This window comes from Neophocaena asiaeorientalis, unplaced genomic scaffold, assembly GCF_003031525.2.
Source record: "Neophocaena asiaeorientalis asiaeorientalis breed wild unplaced genomic scaffold, Neophocaena_asiaeorientalis_V1.1 scaffold7, whole genome shotgun sequence".
Taxonomy (NCBI): domain Eukaryota; kingdom Metazoa; phylum Chordata; class Mammalia; order Artiodactyla; family Phocoenidae; genus Neophocaena; species Neophocaena asiaeorientalis.
The window spans coordinates 1074387-1098100 of NW_020185337.1; the positions used below are offsets into that span (position 1 = coordinate 1074387).

Genomic DNA, 23714 nt, shown 5'->3' on the forward strand with positions numbered 1-23714 from the left:
TAGCTACAAATAATAGGTTGGGGAGGGGAGAGGATAAATAACAGGTTTTAATTGCTTTATCTTATGACCTGTAAGATAAAACAAAATCACTCCATGACCAAAATCATGGGCTTTTCTGATTCTAACAACTTCCAGAAAAATCAAAGGCTGCAATCCAGAAGGATCAATGTAAAGTTATAAAAGACAAAATGTACAATAAGACATCATATAGATGGTGAACGTAAAAACAGACTATAGGAATTAAATATTTGTCCATCTTCTTTTTTCCCTTATAATTAAAGAGCTTTACAGAATTTATATATGGCCTAAAAATTAGGAAAGCTAAGATGGTACACCATTTTGAGTATTTCCATAAAAGATGTGCTAAATACCACTTCAGCAGCTTCTTACCCATTAATAATAATCATTCAGCAACCCAATGATCAAAAAATCAGTAAACTATGTACACATGACTGGATATTCTGATTCAATTCCTAAAAATACCCCCCAAAGCAGATGTGATTCCCTCTTTGGTCATTTCCTTTATGAAACAGAGTCAATTCAGTTTTGCTCAAGGGCTGATGAGCCCAAGTAGGTATTGTTTTACATCGCCTTGATTTTGTTCCCCTCCTACTTTCCAACATTTGCCTCGTTCACTAATTTTTTAACACTTCCACCAGAGGACAAGTGATATATAAGACAAGGCTCAATTCAAACCAGTCAGCTTTACTCCTTATTAACAACTCTGTTGAGAGAGTGAACACGAGAAAGGAGACAGAGAATAAGAAGTTGGCTGGGCTCAGAAGCTGAAACTAAGGGCTAAAAGGAAGCTCTGAAAGTACAGGTTGACTTTAATAAATCATGCCCTTTCTCTAGAAAAGGAGGATCTGATTTTAAAACTAACGTGTGTGCATGTGTATGTGTGTGTGTGTGTGTGTGTAATATATAAGTGTACACACACACACACACACACACTACAGGAGGCATTCTGAGTCCTCGTGTACAGATCCCCTGAGAGTTAGTTAAAGACAGGTGTCACCTGCTTGCATGGGTCTTTGGATATTAGCTATGTGACATTTCATTATACAGCTGCTTATGATGGAGGTATTGTATGTTTCTATCTTCATTTCCTCCTTCCCTTTGACAATCACCTCACACCTCCAAACCAATAAAACCTTGGTAGTTTCCATCTTATTCTCCACACCAATAACTACGTGATTACAAATCAGCAACTGGGGTCTCGCTATGGCTCACAGCCTTGTTTTGTAGGGATCAGTGTTTAAAATTCCAATTTCTAGGCTCCGGTAAAAACGAGGCAATCTGGCAATACTGAGACAAGGTGGCCACATGACAACAGAGAGTTGGAACAGGGTGGCTTGGATGGAAAGTAAGGACTTCCACTGGTCAGAGTCCCACTGCAGCTCGGTCCACTCAGCCTAGCCCCTGACCGTGGTCAATTTGCCACCCCACCACAGGATGAGACACCTGCCTTACAAGAAAGTCAGAAAACCGGACGGTGCAGAAGCACAGACCCCAGCGCCACAGGGACCCATGCCTTTGATCTCGATGCATTTAACATCAGACTCCAATCTGCTCCTCTCATGAAAGTTCTACTTTCATTTTAGTTCCTCTTCCATTTGTCTCGGGGTTATGTAACCTCACAGGAGGTCATACAAGTCTCCCCAAAAAGAAATTTTAGCTGTCTTTTCAAAGTAAAAAAAGAAACGTGAATCACAAAGACAAACACAAAACTGAAATGTGCATTCTCTCCCTGACAAGGAAAGATTTACCCCCCCTGTTAATCTCAAAAATCATAATCTTGAGGGGAAAACAAGTTAAAATCCAAAGGATGGAAAACAATGGCCCGCCCTGGGGTCATAGGCTTTGCCATATTCTCAACAGACTATCAAGAAGAAACATGTAATTAACATCTTACCATCTTCCAGTTCAATACAAAGATTATATACAGCCACGGGTCTCTTAGTCCTCTGGCCCTGTCTCTTCGATTGCCTTGGTGGAGCATTTGGGGGTGATGCTGACAGGGTGACTGGCTCAGGCAGTGTGGCATCAGGCAGGGTCCTGAAAATCTGCCATCAAAACATGAAGGACATTAATTGTTTTCCATGAACAGAAACCTGGGTTTTCCAACAGTATACCAGTACCGAACAACATTTGGAGTTCATCCAAAAGGGACTGTTGGAGCCAAAAATCCATGCCTTCAAATTTTGGGTATTAAGTCATAAGTCTTTATTTTTTAACAGAGATTTCAAAATAAAATTTCTCATTAAAATTAAGTAAAAGCAGCATCAAATCATTATATTTCAAAACAGATTCATGCCCAAACTAAACAAGTATAACTATCTTCACCAGATGTAGACAATACCACAGCTCTTCATCCACAAAGGAAGTAATCAGGATAAAACATTACAAACAAATATCCCATTCAATTTCACAGAGTTATATCTGTGCCAAAATGCTAGTCTCAATTTTTTTTTCAAACTACATAAACAGAAACATATGACCGCAAATATTTTTTACACATTTAAAAATAGCCTGTGCTTTACGAAATTACCTTTTGGATTCCCACGCACATTTTTCAGAAAATGCTCTGTAGATTTCACCAATTTGTTTAATACCTTCCAACTTCTCTTAAATATTTCCCCTCCATTTATGAAACCTAGAGTGTCAGCACCTTGATTATCTACAGTGTCATTCATCTATCAGCAATAACAACATTAATTAAAATGTGCTGCTTCTTTGCTTAGCAATTTTTTTTTTCTCTTGAGAAAAGCAAACTGTGCCATAAAGGGAAGCATATCATACAGAGGTGATTCATAATAAAAATCTGCATAGCTGCCAAGACCTGAGTTCAGAAGCTTCCTGTCCCCAATAACACTGGAGTCCCTTCAGCCCTCAATGAAGTCATAACATAAAATATTTAGACATCACCCTGACACTGTATCTCCAGAGGGCTGATGTTCTAAAGGTAGATGCTCGAAGAAAGCCAGCTAGCATTAAACAAACCGTAAATATGAAACTCACAATAAAAGGCACTGTGTGAAAGCCCCACTGTTACAAGGAGATTATTATTTATATACTTGAATAAAAACATGACCTGTGTATATGAGTGAGCGTATCGCATATATGTATCACATTTAATAGCTAACAAACGTGTCAGAATTATATTCACGGTCTAAAAGTTCTCACCTAAAAACAATTGTACACCAACAGAAATAAACAATTTCAACAGAGCATTTGCTTTATAAGTACCATACTGCCCCCTCATGTGTAAACTGAATAAAAAATGGTTTAAATTACTGTGGACAAATATTTGCTAGTGAAAAGTTAGTTTTGTGCTCCAACTGGTAACCTGCTAATACCATATTTCCACAGACTTTGTGCTCCAATAGGGCAGTCTGGAAACAGCAAACTACTCATCTGCCCAAAATCTGCTGTCCCTACTAGAGAATGGACCTGAGGACACAGGGAGGGGAAAGGGGAAGCTGGGACGAAGTGAGAGAGTGGCATGACATATATATGTTACCAAATGTAAAATAGCTAGCTAGTGGGAAGCAGCCAGATAGCACGGGGAGATCAGCTCGGTGCTCTGTGACCACCTAGAGGGGTGGGATAGGGAGGGTGGGAGGGAGACGCAAGAGGGTGGAGATAGGGGGATATATGTCTATGTATGGCTGATTCACTTTGTTATACAGCAGAAACGAATACACCATTGTAAAGCAATTACACTTCAATAAAGGTGTTAAAAAAAAATCCTCTGCTGTCCAGACTATCATCCACATCTGGACTTACTGCCATCTCTCATTGTTCAAATTAAGGAAGGTTGTGAAGTAGAGGGAACAGGAGAGAAGTTAGGTTGTGAAGAGGATGACAATGGTGAAGGAGAGAAGAAAAGGTGGGAAAACTTGATCCCATCAAAAGACATTAGCACCTGTGTGTGACCAACACTGGGAATAGCTCATTGACTTATGTTCGATCTTTATAAACATGGCACATGGCTCTGGAATGGTACTCGAATAGGAAACCAAACAACACAGAGCCAATATATCCAAAGTATAAATAAACAGTGGAAAGGTTATATCCCAAGAACCGGCACTGGACAGCTGATAACCTTCCGAGCAGCCCTTCCTGGAAGATCACACTGACTGGAATGATGACAATGCTGACAATGGTTTCCCCTCCCTGCCCCACTCTCCTCCACCACCACACAGAGTGAAGGTGAGGGTAGTAAGGTGTGAGAGCAGCCCGGGTCTGCAGAGCCAGAATACCAAGCAAACCGGGACCCAAGAGTGTGACTCCAATGTTCCTGGGGGGCTGATCTGAGACATCCCAGAGCTGGGCCTCCAGAAGCCTCCAGAAGACTTATGACATTGTTCAGTTTCCATCAGAGTATCTAGGAGACTACTATTGAGCCATCAAAAAGAAGAAAGTCCTGCTACATGCAACAGAATGCATGCACCTTCAACCTCAGTGAAATAAGTCAGACAGAGAAGGATGACACTTTATGATGTCACTTATATGTGGAATCTTAAAAAAGAAAAAAAAAAAAACAAACTCATAGAAACAAAGAGCAGATTGGTGGTTACCAGAGGCAGCTCTGGGGATGGATGAAGGTGGCCAAAAGGTACAAACTTCTTCGAGTTATATGATAAATAGGTTCTGGGGATGTAACGTCCAGCATGGTGAACACAGTTACCAGCACTATATTATATACTTGAAAGTTGCTACGAGAATACATCTTAAAACTTCTCATCACAAGAAAAAAAAAATTTGTAACTATGTGAGGTGATGATGGATGGTAACTAAATTTATTGGGGTAATTTTTCACAATATATACCCATATCAAATCATTATGTTGTACACCTTCAACTAATACAATGTTATATGTCAATTATATCTCAATAAAACTGGAGGGGGGAGAATATCTAGGAATGGGGACTGGGCTTGGAGGGGGTCGTCTTGTTTTTCTGTGGTTTGTATTTTAAAGCTCCCCAGGTGATTCTTTTGTATAGTCAAGGCTGAGAAATACCCATTAGGCAGTCATTCCACAGCATTCTGTACTTGTCTTGGATGGACCAAAATCTAAATTGAAACACCAGAAAAATTAGTTTAAAAAAAATGGCACTGGGGCTTCCCTGGTGGCACAGTGGTTGAGAGTCCACCTGCCAATGCAGGGGACACGGGTTCGTGCCCCGGTCCGGGAAGATCCCACATGCCGCGGAGCGGCTGGGCCCGTGAGCCATGGCCGCTGAGCCTGCGCGTCCAGAGCCTGTGCTCCGCAACGAGAGAGGCCACAACAGTGAGAGGCCCGCGTACCACAAAAAAAAAAAAAAAAAAAAAGTGGCACTGGACATATGCAATCAATTCCTTGGATCTTCCCAAGTCCTAATCAGGCATGAAATGTTTCAAAGCTTCTAAAGACCAACGATTCCCTCAAAAAATTCTATGTGTATTAGCATTTCAAAGAGCTAACCTATCATCAAATTAGGTGGTTCCAAAGAACAGATGCTAACTTGAAAAGGTACTATCCTGGCTTTTAAGTCTTCCCAGCTATGGAGGCTTAGACATATTATTAAAAGAGTGTATCTCATCTTCTCATTTATATAGTGAGAGCCATAATACTTATGTCTCAAGTTATTACCGGGATTAAATGAGACATTCATAAAGTATTTGGTACAGACAGCACTTGGTACATAGTAACCAGAAGTAAATGGTAGCTATTCTATTTGTAAATATATCACATCCAGTAAATAGTGATAATAAAAATGGATGCAGACCCTTATTACTCTACTAAACCACTGTTTTGAGAGGTCATTAATTTCTTGAGGTCTTGAATTCCTCAAATTCAGCGTTTAGTTAATCAAAAGTGTTTGCGGAAAAACTCACCAAGAAATGGACTAAAGGGAAGCAATAAACAGAGGCTCTTGTCAAAATTCCAAAGTCACCTAGAATCACACAGTTGTTTTGTGTATTTACTTCCGCATTTCAGCACTGAAATTTGAGATTTAAATTACTTTCTCTATCATTCATTACTTAATAAACACCTACTAGGTGGTAGGCTTTCTCTAAAGCACTTCAATATCCTCAAGAACCTTTGAGGTACGTATTGCTCTTCACAGTTTAAAATAATAAAAGCTCAAAGATTAAACAATCAGCCCAAGTCTCCACAGTTTGAAGATGGCACAGTTGGTATCTTAACTCTCAACTCTGATTCCAAAGCCCCCGCTGCCAGTTGAAAAAACAAACAAAATTTAATTCTTAGGGGAAAAATCATCAATTATACTGTTCCGTATCTGTTTAGAAAGAGTAAACCTGGAGATTATAGACTCACCATCATTGTGCTATGTTCTTCTAGATGTTTCAAGAATGCATTACCTTTTATATGCATTTAACCTTGTCTGCCAATGCATCAACCTCAGTTCTCAATTCTCTTTTTTTAAAGCTATTGATACAAAGCTATGCTCTCATGGTTCTCTCTGAAACATCAGAAATGATTTTAAAAGATACTCTTTTTAAATTCAGAAGAGGAGGAAACAGTAAATTATTTACTTTAAAATTGTGTCTTCTTTCTTGGCAATCTGATTCTAGAAGTTAAAAGTTAGCTGATCTTGTTCTGTGTAGCCAATGTGTGTCTTCTTTAAATATAACACTGATTTTCCAATTCTAGAACCATGGCATGGATGCAAATTCCCCTACCGCCCAGGTCTCTTTCCAAAATTGTGTGACTCTCCTAACTTCCCTACATCATGTCACCTTTGTTCTGGGGCAAAAGATGAAATTATCTTAAGGAATAGATCAAGTCTACTCAAAACTTATTTTTTTCAGGGTAGAAAATTTCTTCACTTCACCTACGTATTTACAACATAAGAAAAACTCAAACCAGACAATCCAATGACAAAAAACAAAACTCCACACGTAGGCGTCAGGTAAGGAAGCGCTTATTCAGGTCCCTGAAGAGTGCCAGCACAAACAAAGTCTGGCACTATTGCTCAGAGTCACAGATTCCTTACACACAACAACTGGATGTTTATGTCCACGGGATGCAGCCATACATATAAACACCTCCCCAAGTCCTTCCATCGCGCTCTGCTACCAGGGGCCAGGTGTGGAAATGACCTGTCCACCTCTGCTGGAAATACTTTGCAGAGAATAGGAAACAAGAATGGGCTCTGCAAATTTCACTTTAGTACCCAACTCAAACCTACAGCATTTGGTTCAGCTGAATTAATAAATACTATGGGTAAAGGAAATGAAGGGGAATGAGGTCATTCTTTTCTAAAAAGCTGTTTCTCCAGAAGAGTTCAGTGGTGTTTCTTGTGATAAGAAGATTACTAATATGTTTGTATATTCCTGTCATCTTGAACAATGACAGTTGCAACTATTGGGTACTTGCACTATGGCTGACATTATGCCAAGTACTTGACTTACAAAGATTTGAACCCAGATTTCCTGATTCCAGCGTGCATGTCTTGGTCATCATGCCCGCCTGCCTCCGATATTACACACTCGTATTAAGCCCCATTCATATTATGTCCTCTTTGGTGATGTCATATCTCTCATAACTACGTGACCCATAACAGAGGTACAGCCAGAAGACAGTTGGAAATTAATGCATACTCCCCTTAGTAAACCTTTAACATGGAAAGAAGGGAAAAATAAAATTTCCAATCTCTTTCTAAAATACATCATGATATTGCTGTACACCTGAAACTAACTCAACATTGTAAATCAACTATATTCCAATAAAGTTAAAAAATTTTTTAAATTAAAAATACAACAAACTAAGGAATACAACAAAAAGGATGCAGACTCACAGACACAGAGAACAAACTAGTGGTTACCAGTGGGGAGAGGGAAGGGGAGAAGGACAATCCAGGGGTAGAGGATTAAGAGGTACAAACTATTGGGTATAAAATGAGCTACGAAGATATGCTGTACTACACGGGGAATATAGCCAGTATTTTGTAATAACTGTAAATGTAGGGTCACCTTTAAAAATTGAATAAAAAAATTTTTTTTTAATTTAATAAAATTACATGACCTTAAAAGATAAAATAAAACACATAAATACAAAATGGCCAAATATTTCTTTCAGCTTCAGAGTCTCTAGTGTGTTTAGACAAATACTCGTTACCTTGGGGCTGTACCTTAAGTTGCCTCCAAGGTAGCCTGAACCATCCATCTACAGCATAACTTCAGAGTTTAGCTATGGTGGGAACAGTCCACTGAAAGCTCTGAAACCTTTCCAGCTGTCTGTCCTTGAATCAGCACTACCCCGTGACTAAATATGGGTCTTTTATAGAAAACTTTAACTAGAATTAATAATAGCGACTGACAGTGAGACAACAGTTGGGTTCAGGCTAGACGCTGGAAATAGTCTAAGGCTTCATGTTTGTTCTGGTTCATCCAAACTCAGAATCTCAGAGCTGAAAAGGCTCCTAGTTATAATTTCAGCCACCCCTGTATTTCACAGGGGAACAAACTGAGGCCCTGTGGCTAAAGATTCGCTCATATTCACACCACCACTAGCGGCAGACCCAGGCTTTGTTCCCAGACCAAGGCCTCAATGTCCACTGCTATCTCCCATCTTGCTGGCACCAGTCCTTTCTCTCCAACAGACTGTCCTTTATGCATGTACTTCCTCATCGGAGGAGGTTTTTGCTCAGTGACTGAAATTCCTCTAAGTGCTCTCACATGCATTATCGGACACAAGCCTCAACACACAGAGCTGTGAGGCTGACACAGGAGCATGTTACAGGGTCTTGTTCGGAGCCCTGCTGACGCCCGTCAGCATGAAACCATTTCCATTACATCACAGGGGAGAGGGAGAAGGGCAGCCAGGAAGAATGAGAGGGGGGAAGTGGGCAGGAGAGACAGCCAGCCCAATGGGCATCCATCCCACAGGCTCCGGCTTGACAGCGGCCCTGACTTACCATGAGTTTTTTTTTTTTTTTTAATTTATTTTTGGCTGCGTTGGGTCTTTGTCGCTGTGTGCGGGCTTTCTCTAGTTGCGGCGAGGGGGGGCTACTTTTTGTTGTGGTGTGAGGGCTTCTCATTGCAGTGGCTTCTCTTGCTGTGGATCATGGGCTCTAGAGCGCAGGCTCAGTAGTTGTGGCACACGGGCTTAGTTGCTCCGTGGCATGTGGGATCTTCCCAGACCAGGGATCGGACCTGGGTCCCCTGCATTGGCAGGTGGATTCTTAACCACTGCGCCACCAGGGAAGCCCGCCATGAGCTTTTTGAAGAACAACTTCAATTTTGGTTTACAACCGAAAGAAAAAAAAAAGAAACCAAATTTGGTTTACAACCAATTTATCAATTGGTAGAGTTCCTGTTTTTCTTTTTCTAAGTTTCCAACTTTAATTTCTGGAGACATTTTCAGACCCCTTCCCAAGTCCTAATGGGATATACATAGTGATTTCTGCAGTTCTCTATGCACTAAATAGAGGAATACATAACTGACTTTGGGTCTTGACTTCAAGCTTTCAGTAAATGATAACCTTTATCAATAAGACTTTATAAAATGGAATGTACCTCAGAACTACCCACCCCAAACCATGGGCATTTTCAGTGACATAAACTGTGGATACAGCATCAGTGCCCTGGTCTTCCTAATGTTCAACAAAGACCAAAAGCGGTAATAATAACAGTAATAGTAATAATAACTTTGATAACATACTGGAACCAAGTGGTATTAAAGAAATTCACATATGCTCATGGAGTAACTTTCTCCCCAATCAGTTCATGAGGTGAACCTCTCCTAATTAAGCCAAAGTTGCATCACTCTTACATTCATGGTGCAAACACATATTCCCAGTTACAAAATGTTGTTTTTTGGTTTACAAACCTTTAAAAACACTCCAGTGCGGTTTTTATCAATTTGTACCTGCAAGCATTTGGGAAACGCAAGGATACACTTTCTGAAGTCAGAAGAAAACACTTTCCTAAACACAGCTGTAACCTGACTTTCGTAACACAAATGTCTACAAATATTCTTAACTGAATGAAGAGCCAGTGCTTAGCTAGAATTTTTTCCCCCGATCAATGTGTCCTTCACTCACACACAAACAAAAAGTTGACACTTCTGCGATAGAAATCTAGAATAATATTAAAGAAACATACTCCATGTCAACGATACGGCACACTCCATACATGACATTCCTCTGTTTTTCTTTTCCTCCTCTTTCAATTTAGGTGTACAACTTCTTCCGAAGTTCTTTTTTTTCTCTCTTTGCCACCCTTCGTCTGCCTTAGAAACATGTGGTCCTAACGGCCGCACAGAGGATCAGAACACAGGAGGCCTAGCATCTGCAGTCCCCAAAGGCCTGGGGGTCCGCAAAAAGAGGCCTCCCCCAGCCAGGGCTAGCTCTGGCCATGACAAAAGCAGGACTCTCCCTCAATGTTCCTTGTGAATCTTTAAACTGAATATGAGTAAACACATTTAAAACTGACTCATCATCTTATGAAATTTTCAAGGTAAATGACATTTTTTTCCTTTGGCATATAAGCCATGACCCCTAGTTATTTGGGTAGGCAGGAATGACCATTTCCCTGGAAAGAAAAATAAGCCCTGGACCTATTAATTCTACAAAAGGAAATGTGTGAATTTTGATCAGTGAAGAAAACATCTCCTGAAGACATGTATATGATTATATTTATCAGAATCATCTGAAATCTTTTTCCAAGTACGTACGCCCCCAGGCATGGCCTACATATTTAAGAGAGAATGCAACACGGTTTCTGGTTTTTTTTTTTCTCCCATTTTAGCGATCAGAAAAATGAAATGCCTAAAGCAAAACCATGTTTTGAAGGTGGTCAATGGAGGGACTTTATGAGAAGCTGCATGGGGAGGGGTGGACTATGGTTTCAACCTTCATATTTAATCACTGCTCCTAAAATTTATGGGGCTAGTTTGGTTTTCATTTTTTAATAATAAATTTCTTTCAAATTATAATTTATCCATGTTACAAAAGTGATAACATATTACATTCCTTGCAGAAATCCTGATAAACACCAAAAAAAAAAAACTCTTTAAAGATGAAAAACACCCATCATCCCACACACAGAGACATTTCAGTTAAAATGTTGATGACTATTTATCAGAGTTTTTTCTTCCCGTGCAACATCTGTCTCATTTTAAAGAAGTCAATCCATCAGGATAACTGTATCTGGGGTCCAGGTTCCTAGAATTTACCAGCATGCAGTCCCTAGTTACACGTGAGAGGTGACCTCTGCTATATGCATCTGTTAGGAATAAGCTTTGGGCAGGATTCGATTTCTGAATGCATTAGGACTCAGCTAGATTTTACCCCCCAATTGAAACGTTTCTAATTAGGAGTTTAGAAGATAGTCGTGCATAATTTTAAGAACATTCCAAACAGCCCAATGTTTAGATAGACCGTCATGCCTGCCAACTCAAGGTTATGTGAAGGTCACACATACTGAGGGCCGCCAGCAGCCTTTCCTTCAGTGTGTACGATTTCTTTTCGTAAGTCTTAAATATGATGAAAGCATCAACTACACCGAGTTCCTGCACCTTACAAGGAACATCTCAAAAGGTTAATGCTTAGATTCTCGGATTCCATCTCAGTTTGGAACTCGCTCACCCTCCGTCATTTGCAGCTGTGTTTGAAATGCCAAAAAAGGAAGATTTCCCTCAACTGATCACACTTCGCCTAGGACCAGCTTTGACAACAAAGGCTTCCAGTCATGATGAAAAGTGCAATGATGCATTAAGTGTATTCCTTTAATTGGAAGGACAGAGAACAGTCAGGATAAAACAACCAGAGAGGGCTTCCGTGGTGGTGCAGTGGTTGAGAGTCCGCCTGCCGATGCAGGGGACACGGGTTCGTGCCCCGTTCCGGGAAGACCCCACGTGCCGCGGAGCGGCTGGGCCCGTGAGCCACGGCTGCTGAGCCTGCGCGTCCGGAGCCTGTGCTCTGCAACGGGAGAGGCCACAACAGTGAGGGGCCTGCGTACCGCAAACAAAACAAAACAAAACAAAACAAAAACCACTGGCCACTGGTGATTGATTCAACCCCCAGCCCCTCTTCACTCCCCGCAAATCCGGGGGTGGGAATGAACATTCCAATCCTTTATTCATGGTTGATTCTCTGGCAATCTGCCCCCACCCTTAGGTGCTTTCCAAAAGTCATCTAATTAACATAAGCCCAGTCGTGGTGCAAAGGGGCTTGTCATGAATAGGAAGACACCCATTTCATCTTTATGGCCCTGAAGGGACTTCAGGAACTGAGGAAACTCCAAGGGTTCTGGGAGCTGGGAGCCAGGCACTGTGGACAAAGACCAAATGTATATTTCTTATTATAAACCGCATCGAAGAATGTAACCAGGAAGGTAGGAAATTCAAAACAAAGTCGTACAAGTGAAGGACCCCGAAAGAAATCCAACGGGTGCTGTACCAATTCTCAGATTCTAAGAACACTCTCATGTGGAAGAGGGATTCACCTTGTACTTGGCCCAGAGGTTAAACTGGGGCTAATGGGTTGAGATTATAAAAAGACACATGTCAGCTGAATATGAGGGGAAACAACTTTCTGGACTGGTGAAGTTGCACAACTGCTGGGCAGGTCAATTTGGGAGATACTGAGTTCCGTGTCACCAAAGCTTTACAAGGTAAGAATAGGGGTATTCCAAAAGAGGTTCAAATACTACATGCAGGGCTCGAATAGCTGACCCGTGCATCTACGGGTGACAAAATACATGCCTATCCCCCGAAGACATTCTCACTCACCAAGCTATGTGAGCCAACTGACTCAGCCTTCTCAATACAGAAGCCAGCATGTCAAGCTGCGCTGTCACCCTTTTCTGCCGACAGGGCAACCTTTCCGAATCCCTGATAAACACAGCCTGTGCCATGCCGGGACTTGAACTCCCTTTGTTCCCGACCCCAAGTCGGCCACATTCAGAGTTCTGATTTCATCGGCAGTGCATAGTTATTAACATGTCAAAGGAGGGACCTAGACTGTTCAGGGAGTAATCTCATCTTAATATTCCTCTTAACCTGGTTTTCTCTTTCCCAAAAAAGAACATGCCATATATTAACAAGTACATGAAAAGGCTTTGTAAACTGTTATAATTTCATAAATATATTCATCATAAAGTCATCCTTATTTGGCCCCCAGAAATACTAACTTTAAAATTCTTCCACAGACATGTCCAAGAGCATAATAGCCTCCTAGAAGTTTCCTAAGAGCCACAGCACCTACTGGCATTTTAACCTGATTTTCCTATATCACAGTATGCAAAAATATGCAGACACACACAAAAAGACTATACAGGTGCTACAGTCGTACTGAGTAGTATTCGCAAGAAGACCTGAGAGTTCCACTGAGAAGTCAAGTCCGAGTGTGGGGAATGGATGGGAGAGAGACGAGGGCAGGGAAGGTGGAAACTTAGCCAGGTAGTGAGAGCTCTAAAATTGCTGTCAATATGGGCAGAATACTATGAGAAGATGATTGATGACCTGCAGAACCGGCACTGGATTTTCATCTTCACAACTTTTATTGTATGAAAGATGCATATAACGTTTGTTCTGTAAATACATAACCTTTAAAAATATTCCCGTTTCGGAACACTCCTACACTGTTGGTGGGAATGTAAATTGGTACAGCCACTAAGGAGAAAAGCGTGAAGGTTTCTCAAAAAACTAAAAATAGAGCTACTGTATGATCTTGCAATTCTGCTCCTGGGCATATACCCGGAGAAAACCATAATTCAAAAAGATACATGTGGACGGGGCTTCCCTGGTGGCGCAGTGGTTGAGAGTCCGCCTGCCGATGCAGGGGACACGGGTTCGCGCCCCGGTCCGGGAGCATCCCACATGCCGCGGAGCGGCTGGGCCCGTGAGCCATGGCCGCTGAGCCTGCGCGTCCGGAGCCCGTGCTCTGCAACGGGAGAGGCCACAGCAGTGAGAGACCCGCGTACCACAAATAAATAAATAAAAAAAAAAAAATTAAAAAAAAAAAAAAAAGATACATGTGGAGACCTTCAAGATGGCGCATGTAAGACGTGGAGATCACCTTCCTCCCCACAAATACATCAGAAATACATATACATGTGGAACAACTCCTACAGAACACCTACTGAACGCTGGCAGACTTCAGACCTCCCAAAAGGCAAGAAACTCCCCCACGTACCTGGATAGGGCAAAAGGAAAAAGAAAAAACAGAGACAAAAGAATAGGGATGGGACCTGCACCAGTGGGAGGGAGCTGTGAAGGAGGAAAGGTTTCCACACGCTAGGAAGCCCTTTCATGGGCGGAGACTGCGGGTGGCGGAGGCGGGAAAGCTTCGGAGCCATGGAGGAGAGCACAGCAACAGGGCTGCGGAGGGCAAAGCGGAGAGATTCCCGCACAGAGGATCGGTGCCGACCGGCACTCACCAGCCCGAGAGGCTTGTCTGCTCACCGGCCGGGGCAGGCGGGGGCTGAGAGCTGAGGCTCGGGCTTCGGAAGTCAGACGCCAAGGTGAGGACTGGGGTTGGCTGCGTGAACACAGCCTGAAGGGGGCTAGTGCACCACGGCTAGCCAGGAGGGAGTCCGGAAAAGAGTCTGGAACTGCCTAAGAGGCAAGAGACCATCGTTCCACAGTGCACGAGGAGAGGGGATTCAGAGCACCACCTAAATTTGCTCCAGAAGAGGGCACGAGCCGCAGCTATCAGCCCGGACACCAGATACGGGTATGAGACACTAAGGCTGCTACTGCAGCCACCAAGAAGCCTGTGTGCAAGCACAGGTCACTATCCACACCTCCCCTCCCAGGAGCCTGTGCAGCCCGCCCCTGCCAGGGTCCCATGATCCAGGGACAATTTCCCGGGGAAAACACACTGTGCACCTCAGGCTGGTGCAACGTCACACAGGCCTCTGCCGCCACAAGCTCACCTGCATTCCGTACGCCTCTCTCCCCGCAACCCCTCATGAATGAGCCAGAGGCCCCTAATCAGGGCTACTTTAGCCCCGTCCTGTCTGCGAGAAGGAGCAGCGGATTAAATCTCCACAATCAACTTTAAGTAGGCTGCGTATCTGGAATACCTGAATAGACAACGAATCATCCCAAAATTGAGGCGGTGGACTTTGGGAGCAACTGTAGACTTGGGGTTTGCATCTAATTTGTTTCTGGTTTTATTTTTAGCTTAGCTTAGTAGAGTTTATTATCATTGGTAGATTTGTTTATTGATTTGGTTGCTCTCTTCCTCCTACTTTTATATTTTTTTTCCTTTTTCTCTTTTTGTGGGTGTGTATGTGTATTTTTTAGTTTAATAACTTTTTAAATTTTATTTTATTCTTTCTTTCTTTTTTTCTCCCTTTTCTTCTGAGCCATGTGGCTGACAGGGTCTTGTTGCTCCGGCTGGGTGTCAGGCCTGAGCCTCTGAGGTGGGAGAGCCGAGTTCAGGACATTGGTCCACAAGAGACCTCCCAGCTCCATGTAATATCAAACAGCGAAAGCTCTCCCAGAGATCTCAACGCTAAGAACCAGCTCCACTCAACAACCAGCAAGCTACAGTGCTGGATACTCTATGCCAAACAACTAGCAAGACAGGAACACAACCCCACCCATTAGCAGAGAGGCTGCTTAAAGTCATAATACGGTGACAGACACCCCAAAACACACCACCGGACACAGTCCTGATCACTAGAAAGACAAGATCCAGCCTCATCCACAAGAACACAGGCACTAGTCCCCTCCACCAGGAACCATACACAACCCAATGAACCAACCTTACCCACTGGGGGCAGACACCAAAAATGACAGGAACTACGAACCTGCAGGCTGCAAAAAGGAGACCCCAAACACAGTATGTTAAGCAAAATGAGAAGACAGGGAAACAAACAGCAGATGAAGGAGCAAGGTAAAAACCCAGCAGACCAAACAAATAAAGAGGAAATGCGCAGTCTACCTGGAAAAGAATTCAGAGTAATGATGGTAAAGATGATCCAAAATCTTGGAAAAGAATGGAGAAAATACAAGAAACGTTTAACAAGGACCTAGAAGAACTAAAGAACAAACAAACAATGATGAACAAGATAATAAATGAAGTTAAAAATTCTCCAGAAGGAATCAATAGCAGAATAACTGAGGCAGAAGAATGGATAAGTGACCAGGAAAATAAAATAGTGGAAATAATTACTGCAGAGCAGAATAAAGAAAAAAGAATGAAAAGAATTGAGGACAGTCTTATAGACCTCTGGGACAACATTAAACTTACCATCATTTGAATGATAGGGATCCGAGAAGAAGAAGAAAAATGGAGCTGGAAGAATCAGGCTCCCTGACTTCAAACTAAAATAAAAAAAAACAAAAAAAAAAAAAAAAAAAGATGAAAAGAATTGAGGACAGTCTTATAGACCTCTGGGACAACATTAAACTTACCAACATTTGAATGATAGGGATCCCAGAAGAAGAAGAAAAATGGAGCTGGAAGAATCAGGCTCCCTGACTTCAGACTATACTACAAAGCTACAGTGATCAAGACAGTATGGTACTGGCACAGAAACAGAAATATAGATCAATGGAACAGGATAGAAAGCCCAGAGATAAACCCACGCACATATGGTCACCTTATCTTTGATAAAGGAGGCAAGAACATACACTGGAGAAAAGACAGCCTCTTCAATAAGTGGTGCTGGGAAAACTGGAGAGCTACATGTAAAAGCATGAAATTAGAACACTCCCTAACACCATACACAAAAATAAACTCAAAACGGATTAAAGACCTAAATGTAAGGCCAGACACTATCAAACTCTTAGAGGAAAACATAGGCAGAACACTCTATGACATAAATCACAGCAAGATCCTTTTGACCCACCTCCTAGAGAAATGCTAATAAGAACAAAAATAAATGGGACCTAATGAAACTTAAAAGCTGCTGCACCGCAAAGGAAACTATAAACAAGATGAAGAGAAAACCCTCAGAATGGGAGAAAATATTTGCAAATGAAGCAACTGACAAAGGATTTATCTCCAAAATTTACAAGCAGCTCATGCAGCTCAATATCAAAAAACCAAACAACCCAATCCAAAAATGGGCAGAAGACCTAAGTAAACATTTCTCCAAAGAACATATACAGATTTCCAACAAACACATGAAAGGATGCTCAACATCACTAATCATTATATAAATGCAATTCAAATCTACAATGAGATATCATCTCATACCAGTCAGAATGGCCATCATCAAAAAATCTACAAACAATAAATGCTGGAGAGGGTGTGGAGAAAAGGGAACCCTCTTGCACTGTTGGTGGGAATGTAAATTGATATAGCCACTATGGAGAATAGTATGGAGGTTCCTTAGAAAACTAAAAATAGAACTATTGTATGACCCAGCAATCCCACTACTGGGCATATACCCTGAGAAAACCATAATTCAAAAAGAGTCACATACCACAATGTTCATTGCAGCTCTATTTACAATAGCCAGGACATGGAAGCAACCTAACTGTCCACTGACAGATGAATGGATAAAGAAGATGTGGCACATATATACAATGGAATATTACTCAGCCATAAGAAGAAACAAAACTGAGTTATTTGTAGTGAGGTGGATGGAGGCAGAGTCTGTCATACAGAGTGAAGAAAGCCACAAAGAGAAAAACAAATACCATATGCTAACACATATATATGGAATCTAAAAAAAAAAAAAAAAAATACTCCAATAAAGAGGTTAAAAAGAAAAAAAGGACACATGCATCCCAGTGTTCATTGCAGCACTATTTACAATAGCCTGGTCATGGAAGCAACCTAAATTCTCATCGACAGACGAATGGATAAAGATGTGGTACATGTATACAATGGAATATTACTCAGCGATAAGGAGGAACGAAATAGTGCCATCTGCAGAGTCATGGATAGAACTAGAGACTGTCATGCAGAGTGAAGTCAGAAAGAGAAAAAGCAATATCGTATAATATCGCTTATATGTGGAATCTAAAAAAAATGGTACAGATGAACTTTCTTGCAAAGCAGAAACAGAAACACAGATGTAGAGAACAAACTTATGGATACCAAGGGGGAAGGGGGATGGGGGATGGGATGAATTGGGAGATTGGGATTGACATATATACACTAATATGAAAAAACTAGATAACTAATGAGAACCTGCTGTATAGCACAAGGAACTCTACTCAGTGCTCTGTGGTGACCTAAATGGGAAGGAAATCTAAAAAAGAGGGGATATATGTATACGTATAACTGATTCACTTTGCTGTACAGCAGAATCTAACACAACACTGTTAAGCAACTATACTGCAATAAAAATAAATTTTTTTTTTGAAATATTCCCTTTTTCACCTAAAAGCACACTCCTCAGGAAGGCAACAGGGAAAGGGACTCACTAAACCAAAATTTATTTTCACCAAAATAGTGGGATACCACATAACACCACAAAACAGACCTCTCCAGAGCTCAATGGTTTCCAACAACCTCTGTTGAATTACACTCCTCATTCTCTGGCCCAGGAATCTGGACATGGCCCAGCAGGCCCGATCAGCCTCATGGGGTCTGGCTAATGGCTGGACACGCTAGGACATGAATGGGCCCTAAGTCTGAAACCTCAGTTTTGGTTGTCATTGGGGTTCCTCAGTTTGGTCCAGTGGAGTCTGGGATGATGCCTGGGATGGGCAGGCTGGAGCAGCTGGGGCTGGCTGGGCATCTCCCCCTCTCTGCTACGCAGCCTCTGCCCATGGTGAGCCAGGGCCTCCTCACAGCTTGCCATTCTCAGGATGGCTGGACTTCCTCCATGGCAGCTGGCTTCCCCCAGAAGCACTATCCAAGAGGAAGGAAGGGGTCAGTCTCTTCAAGCCACAGCTCTGAGTCACTTCTGCCGTAGTCTAATGATCAAAGCAATCTCAGGGTCCATCAAGATTTAAGAGAAGGAGACACTGATTCTCCAATCTCGATGGGAGAAGTGAGAATTTGTGGCCCTCTTTGACAGGCCACAAAGAGACACATTTATTTCCTTCTTCTTCTGGTATCATGTGCAGAACCAGCTATGATACGAGGAATGTAACCATCCCAAAGTAACTTCAAGATATAATCGCTTCACAATAAATATAACGTGTTAAATAGATCATAAATACCGCTATTTCTCCCAGGACTGCTTCGAGTCTTTGTCATCTGAGGACAAGATGGCCACACAGGGGCTTCATTTATTACAAAGGAAGGACATGGAAGAATGGAAGGAACTCAAAAAAGATTCAGACGCATTTTTAAAGTTTCTTCGAACTGAAACCTGATCTCTCCAGCAATTTCCAGTTTTGTCCAATAGATCAGTCAAACTGACAGATATTTTTACACTGAGATACAGAACTAGTGTGTTTATTTTGTAATATAAATTTAAGTGTGTGGTAGTTGGCTTATTATTTTTTAAGTCTAAAAAGAAAACTACAAATGAGCCATCATCTCCCCACCCTGCTAACACTGTTGATGACGATACTGACACACAAAGAATACTGGAAAAATACTAAGTCCCCTCCTCCCCACCAAGGTAATCATTGTGTCAGTAGTTTTTCTATTTTTTTAGATTTTTTTGCTAAGAAAACTTTAAAAGTTACCTATGCATATGCCTGCATGCATATATAATTTCTATTTATGTATTTTAACACACAAAGGATCACCATAGAGATATGGCGCATCACTTCAATTATTTTTTAATATTTTTGGCCATGCCATGGGGCGTGTGGGACCTTAGTTCCCCGGCCAGGGATCGAACTCACGTCGCCTGCATTGGAAGTGTGGAGTCTTAACCACAAGACCGCCAATTTTGAATTATCCATTCAAATATTAACTGAATGCCTACTATGGGACATGCAACATTCTAGACATTGGAAATAAATGAACAAATGCAAAGGCCCTAGGGTAGAAATGTACCATGCATGTTCCAGGAATACCAAAGAGGCCAGGATGACTGGAGTGCAGTGCATGAGGGTATGAAAGGGAAACTGGATCAGTAAATAGCAAGTGATTTTTTAATTTAATTCGCAGTGAGACAGGATGCCAGTGTCTTGGAGATCATTCAATTTCAGTTATTCATTTACTATTGCTGTGTAACAAATGACCACAAACTCACAGGCTGAAAACAATATATTTACTATTATTGTGTTTTCTAATTCTTGTTATATATAACAAAGCTTTCAATTATCTCAAAGTTTCCAGGTGTCAAGAGCCCAGACACATCTTAACTGGGGCCTCTGCTCAAGTCCTCAGCTCACAAGGCTGTTATCAAGGTGTCCGCGAGCCTGCGTTAGAGAGGCTCCACGAGGGATGAATCTGCTTCCAAGCTCATTTGGGTCACTGGCAGAATTCATTTCCTTGCAGTTGGAGGACTGAAGTCCTGACTTCTTGCTGACAACGGGCTGGAGGTCACCTGCAGCTTCCTGCCATGTGGCCCTCTCCGAAAGCAGTTCACAGCATGGCTATTTGCCAGCGGGGGAATCTCTCCCCAGTCTGCTCCAATGGAGTCTTACATAACCAAACAACCTTGGGAAAGAATCCCATCACCTTGGGTCCTACTGGTTAGAATCAAGCAGGTCCCACCAGTGCTCAAGGGCCTGGATGATTGAGTCACCTTAGAGTGTCCACCACAACCAGTATCAGTATTTACATATCTACCTCGTTCTTTTCTTCTTATGGTCATCACATAATTTATTTAACCTTCTTCCTGCCACTGAAGGCTATCTGTTTCTATTTTTTTTTACTGAGAGATACACGTGGCAGTAAACATGTTCCACATTTTTGCAAAATTTTGAGAATATTGGAATTAAAAACAAAATTTGTGTGTGCGTGTGTGTGTGTGTGTGTGTGTGTTTTGTTTTGTTGGCTGCACCACACAGCATGCGGGATCCTAATTCCCTGACCAGGGATCGAACCCGTGCCCCCTGCAGTGGAAGTGCAGTCTTAACCCCTGGACTGCCGGGGAAGTTCCTGTAGAGTATTTTGTAGCAGAGAGGTTACCTTCACAGCAGGAGTTCATTTTAATCTTTGCTGGATGCTGCCAAACTATCTCAGAAAGGCTGAACGAACTCACACTCTCATCAGCCACATGTAAGACAACTTATTTCCTCTCACGTTTCTTAGTGGAACTTTACAATTTTCATCAAGTAGGTGTTCTTCACCTCTTGATTTAGGCTTACACTTGGGTAGTGTATCTTTTCAAATGACACAAATAATACGGCCTGTTCTCCCGCTGTATTTTCTGATTCTTGTAATATAAGGAAGCTATCGATTTGGGTAACTACTTTTAGTCCTTTGTCGCGATGAATCATTTTAGTATACCTAAGCGTGCTTCAATCTGTTCTCTTGGGCTATCCATGTACACAATCCAATCTGTAAATAATGCAACATTTTCCCCTTCCAGTTTTCACACCACCCTTTTTTTTTTCCCCCTCTGTTTTCTTGTTTAGTAATCCTAGGACAATAGTTAATCAGTAACAAGTCAGAACTTCAACATCTAAAGCATTTCAATAATTAAACAAAAATACTACCTTAAGGGTTAAAATACACATTTTAAATCACTTTAAGGAAGTATCCACAATTTCTACTTTGTTACTTTATTAGGAATTATGAAAATTTTGTCAAGTGCTTTTAGGCATCTGCTGAAAGATTTTCTCCTTTGACTTAGTAATACAGTATTATATTAATGTATCTCCTAATACTGAGCTGCCCTTGTATTTCAGGGATGAACTCAGCTTAGATTGAAATATTATACTCTTTAAAGTGCTGCTGTTATTTGCTAGTGTATTATTTAAGATCTCTGCATAAATATTCATAAGTAAAATTGATCTACAACTTTATCTTTGACAGGCTTTGTTACTGCCCTACTGGCGTCACAAAAATAATTTGAAGTTTTCCTTCGCTATGCTGTGGACCAGTTCAAATACCAACAGGTTTAACTGTTTCTTCCAAGTTTAAATGCATTCACCTGTGACAATATCTAAGCCTGGTGCTTCTTAGGGAATAGATGGTAACTCTTTGAAAAATGTCTGTTTCTTTCATTATTAGTTCACTAACTTCATTCAGATTTTCAAAATTCTATACACCGTGCATCTGTGATCATTTCCACATTTGTTTCTATTTATATATGCAAGCCATCTCTCCCACCCTTTTTTTCTCGACTAACTTAGCCCATGGTTTACCTATTTTATGCTCCATAATCCCTCAAAAATGTAGGAGGTATTTATAAAAGCCATCTTTTTTTTCTAATTAATTTCATTTTTTATATTTATTATTTTCTTCAAATTTAGGGGGAGGTGGGTGAGTGGAAGCTTACTTCATTCTTTCTGTCTTAGTTATTTAAGGTTATAAATTTCCCTCAGAACATAATTTTTGCCCTATCCTCCAAGTTTTAATGTGCTGTTTTCATAATATTTTTCTAGGTATTGGACAATTTTTTTAAATTTCTATTTTGATCCACAAATCATGAAAGTTTTTAAATTTCCAAATGACCAGAGACATTTTTTTTTTTTGCTTCTATAGTTATTACTGTTAATATTTTTCTGGATTTAGAGTGATATGGATCAGAAAAAGTGGTCTGCATTTTTTTTCTGCCTTCTGAAATGTCCGATTTTTCGTTGTGGCCAAAAGGAGACACTCAAGACTTATAAACACTGCTTTATTATTTTTCAAGTTGCTGTATAAAAATATGAGGCAACCAGATGTGTCCTCCCAGTGGAATTTTGATTTTTCCTCAAAAATTCAATAACTAAACCACACTCTGTCTCTATATGAATAATTCCGAATGACTTAAAATTCAGAATTGATGTTTCCTGCAATTCAGTGAATACTTTGATCAGATTAAGGTCTCACTTTGATTCAGAAAAAAAACCTCTTATTTTTATCATTAAAATTATTTGTATCTATGTACTTGGTTCTGTATCCCCGGGATCTTTCTTGCACTGGGTTATCTTCACCCTCCATGTCTCCTATTTTCTCAGACTTCTTCCATCTTTCTCTCTCCTTTCATTGAATGGGACTGTTTCATTGATGATGATCACTTGTTTCTTTAATTTTTGGTTCTATTCATTTCCATTTTTAATTTGTTCATTCGTTTGGAAATGTCATTGGAGGTATCAGTCTGTTTTCTTAGCCCAGCATGCACCTTTAAAAAAAATTCTCATCACTTTATTTCTGAACTCCCATTTTACTGAATATTTAGTTCTCCCAGAGAGATAAATTTTAGTAAGTTCACTTCTCCTCTTCCTTAGATCAGTATTTCTTCCGAAATAGATTCTTCATCTACAGTTGACATTTTTTCCCCTTCTGCTGCAATATATTCACATAGACTCCACACCGGACATTTTGGGTTGATTTCAACTATACTAATGTTTTAAATGGGCAGCTTTGTGAACACTCTCTATTCACACCACTACACTTCGGGTGACATCTCCTTGAATCTCTTCCCATGTTTTGGGTGTCTGTTTCCTTCTTCTATGCACTACAGTTTTGCCTGCCCAGGGTTCTGCAGCCTGAGAGAATAGCAGATTCATCTGCTAGGGCTGCCACAGCAGAATACCACAGCTAGGTGGCTTGAACCACAGAAATCTATTTCTCACAGTTCTGGAGGCTGGAAGCCCAAGATCAAGGTGCCGGCAGGGCTGGTTTCTTCCGAGACCTGTCTCCTTCTCACTATGTCCTCACATGGCCTTTCCTCTGCACATGCACATCCTGGGTGTGTCTTCCTCTTCTTATGAGGACACCAGCTCT

The 23714-nt window shown here is 41.2% G+C and overlaps 1 protein-coding gene across 5 annotated transcripts in view; it reads right to left on the bottom strand.

The window, feature by feature from the left end:
• Nucleotides 1-23714, bottom strand: part of ARHGAP10 (Rho GTPase activating protein 10) — a 321959-nt gene that overhangs the window by 51418 nt on the left and 246827 nt on the right. For all 5 annotated transcript variants that reach the window (XR_003002000.1, XM_024736121.1, XM_024736122.1 and 2 more), the window contains one exon: nt 1916-2066. Coding sequence is in view for 4 of the 5 variants with exons in the window: in XM_024736121.1 (XP_024591889.1) it covers nt 1916-2066 (151 nt within the window). In the remaining variant the exon portion in view is untranslated. The remainder of the gene's footprint in view (nt 1-1915; nt 2067-23714) is intronic.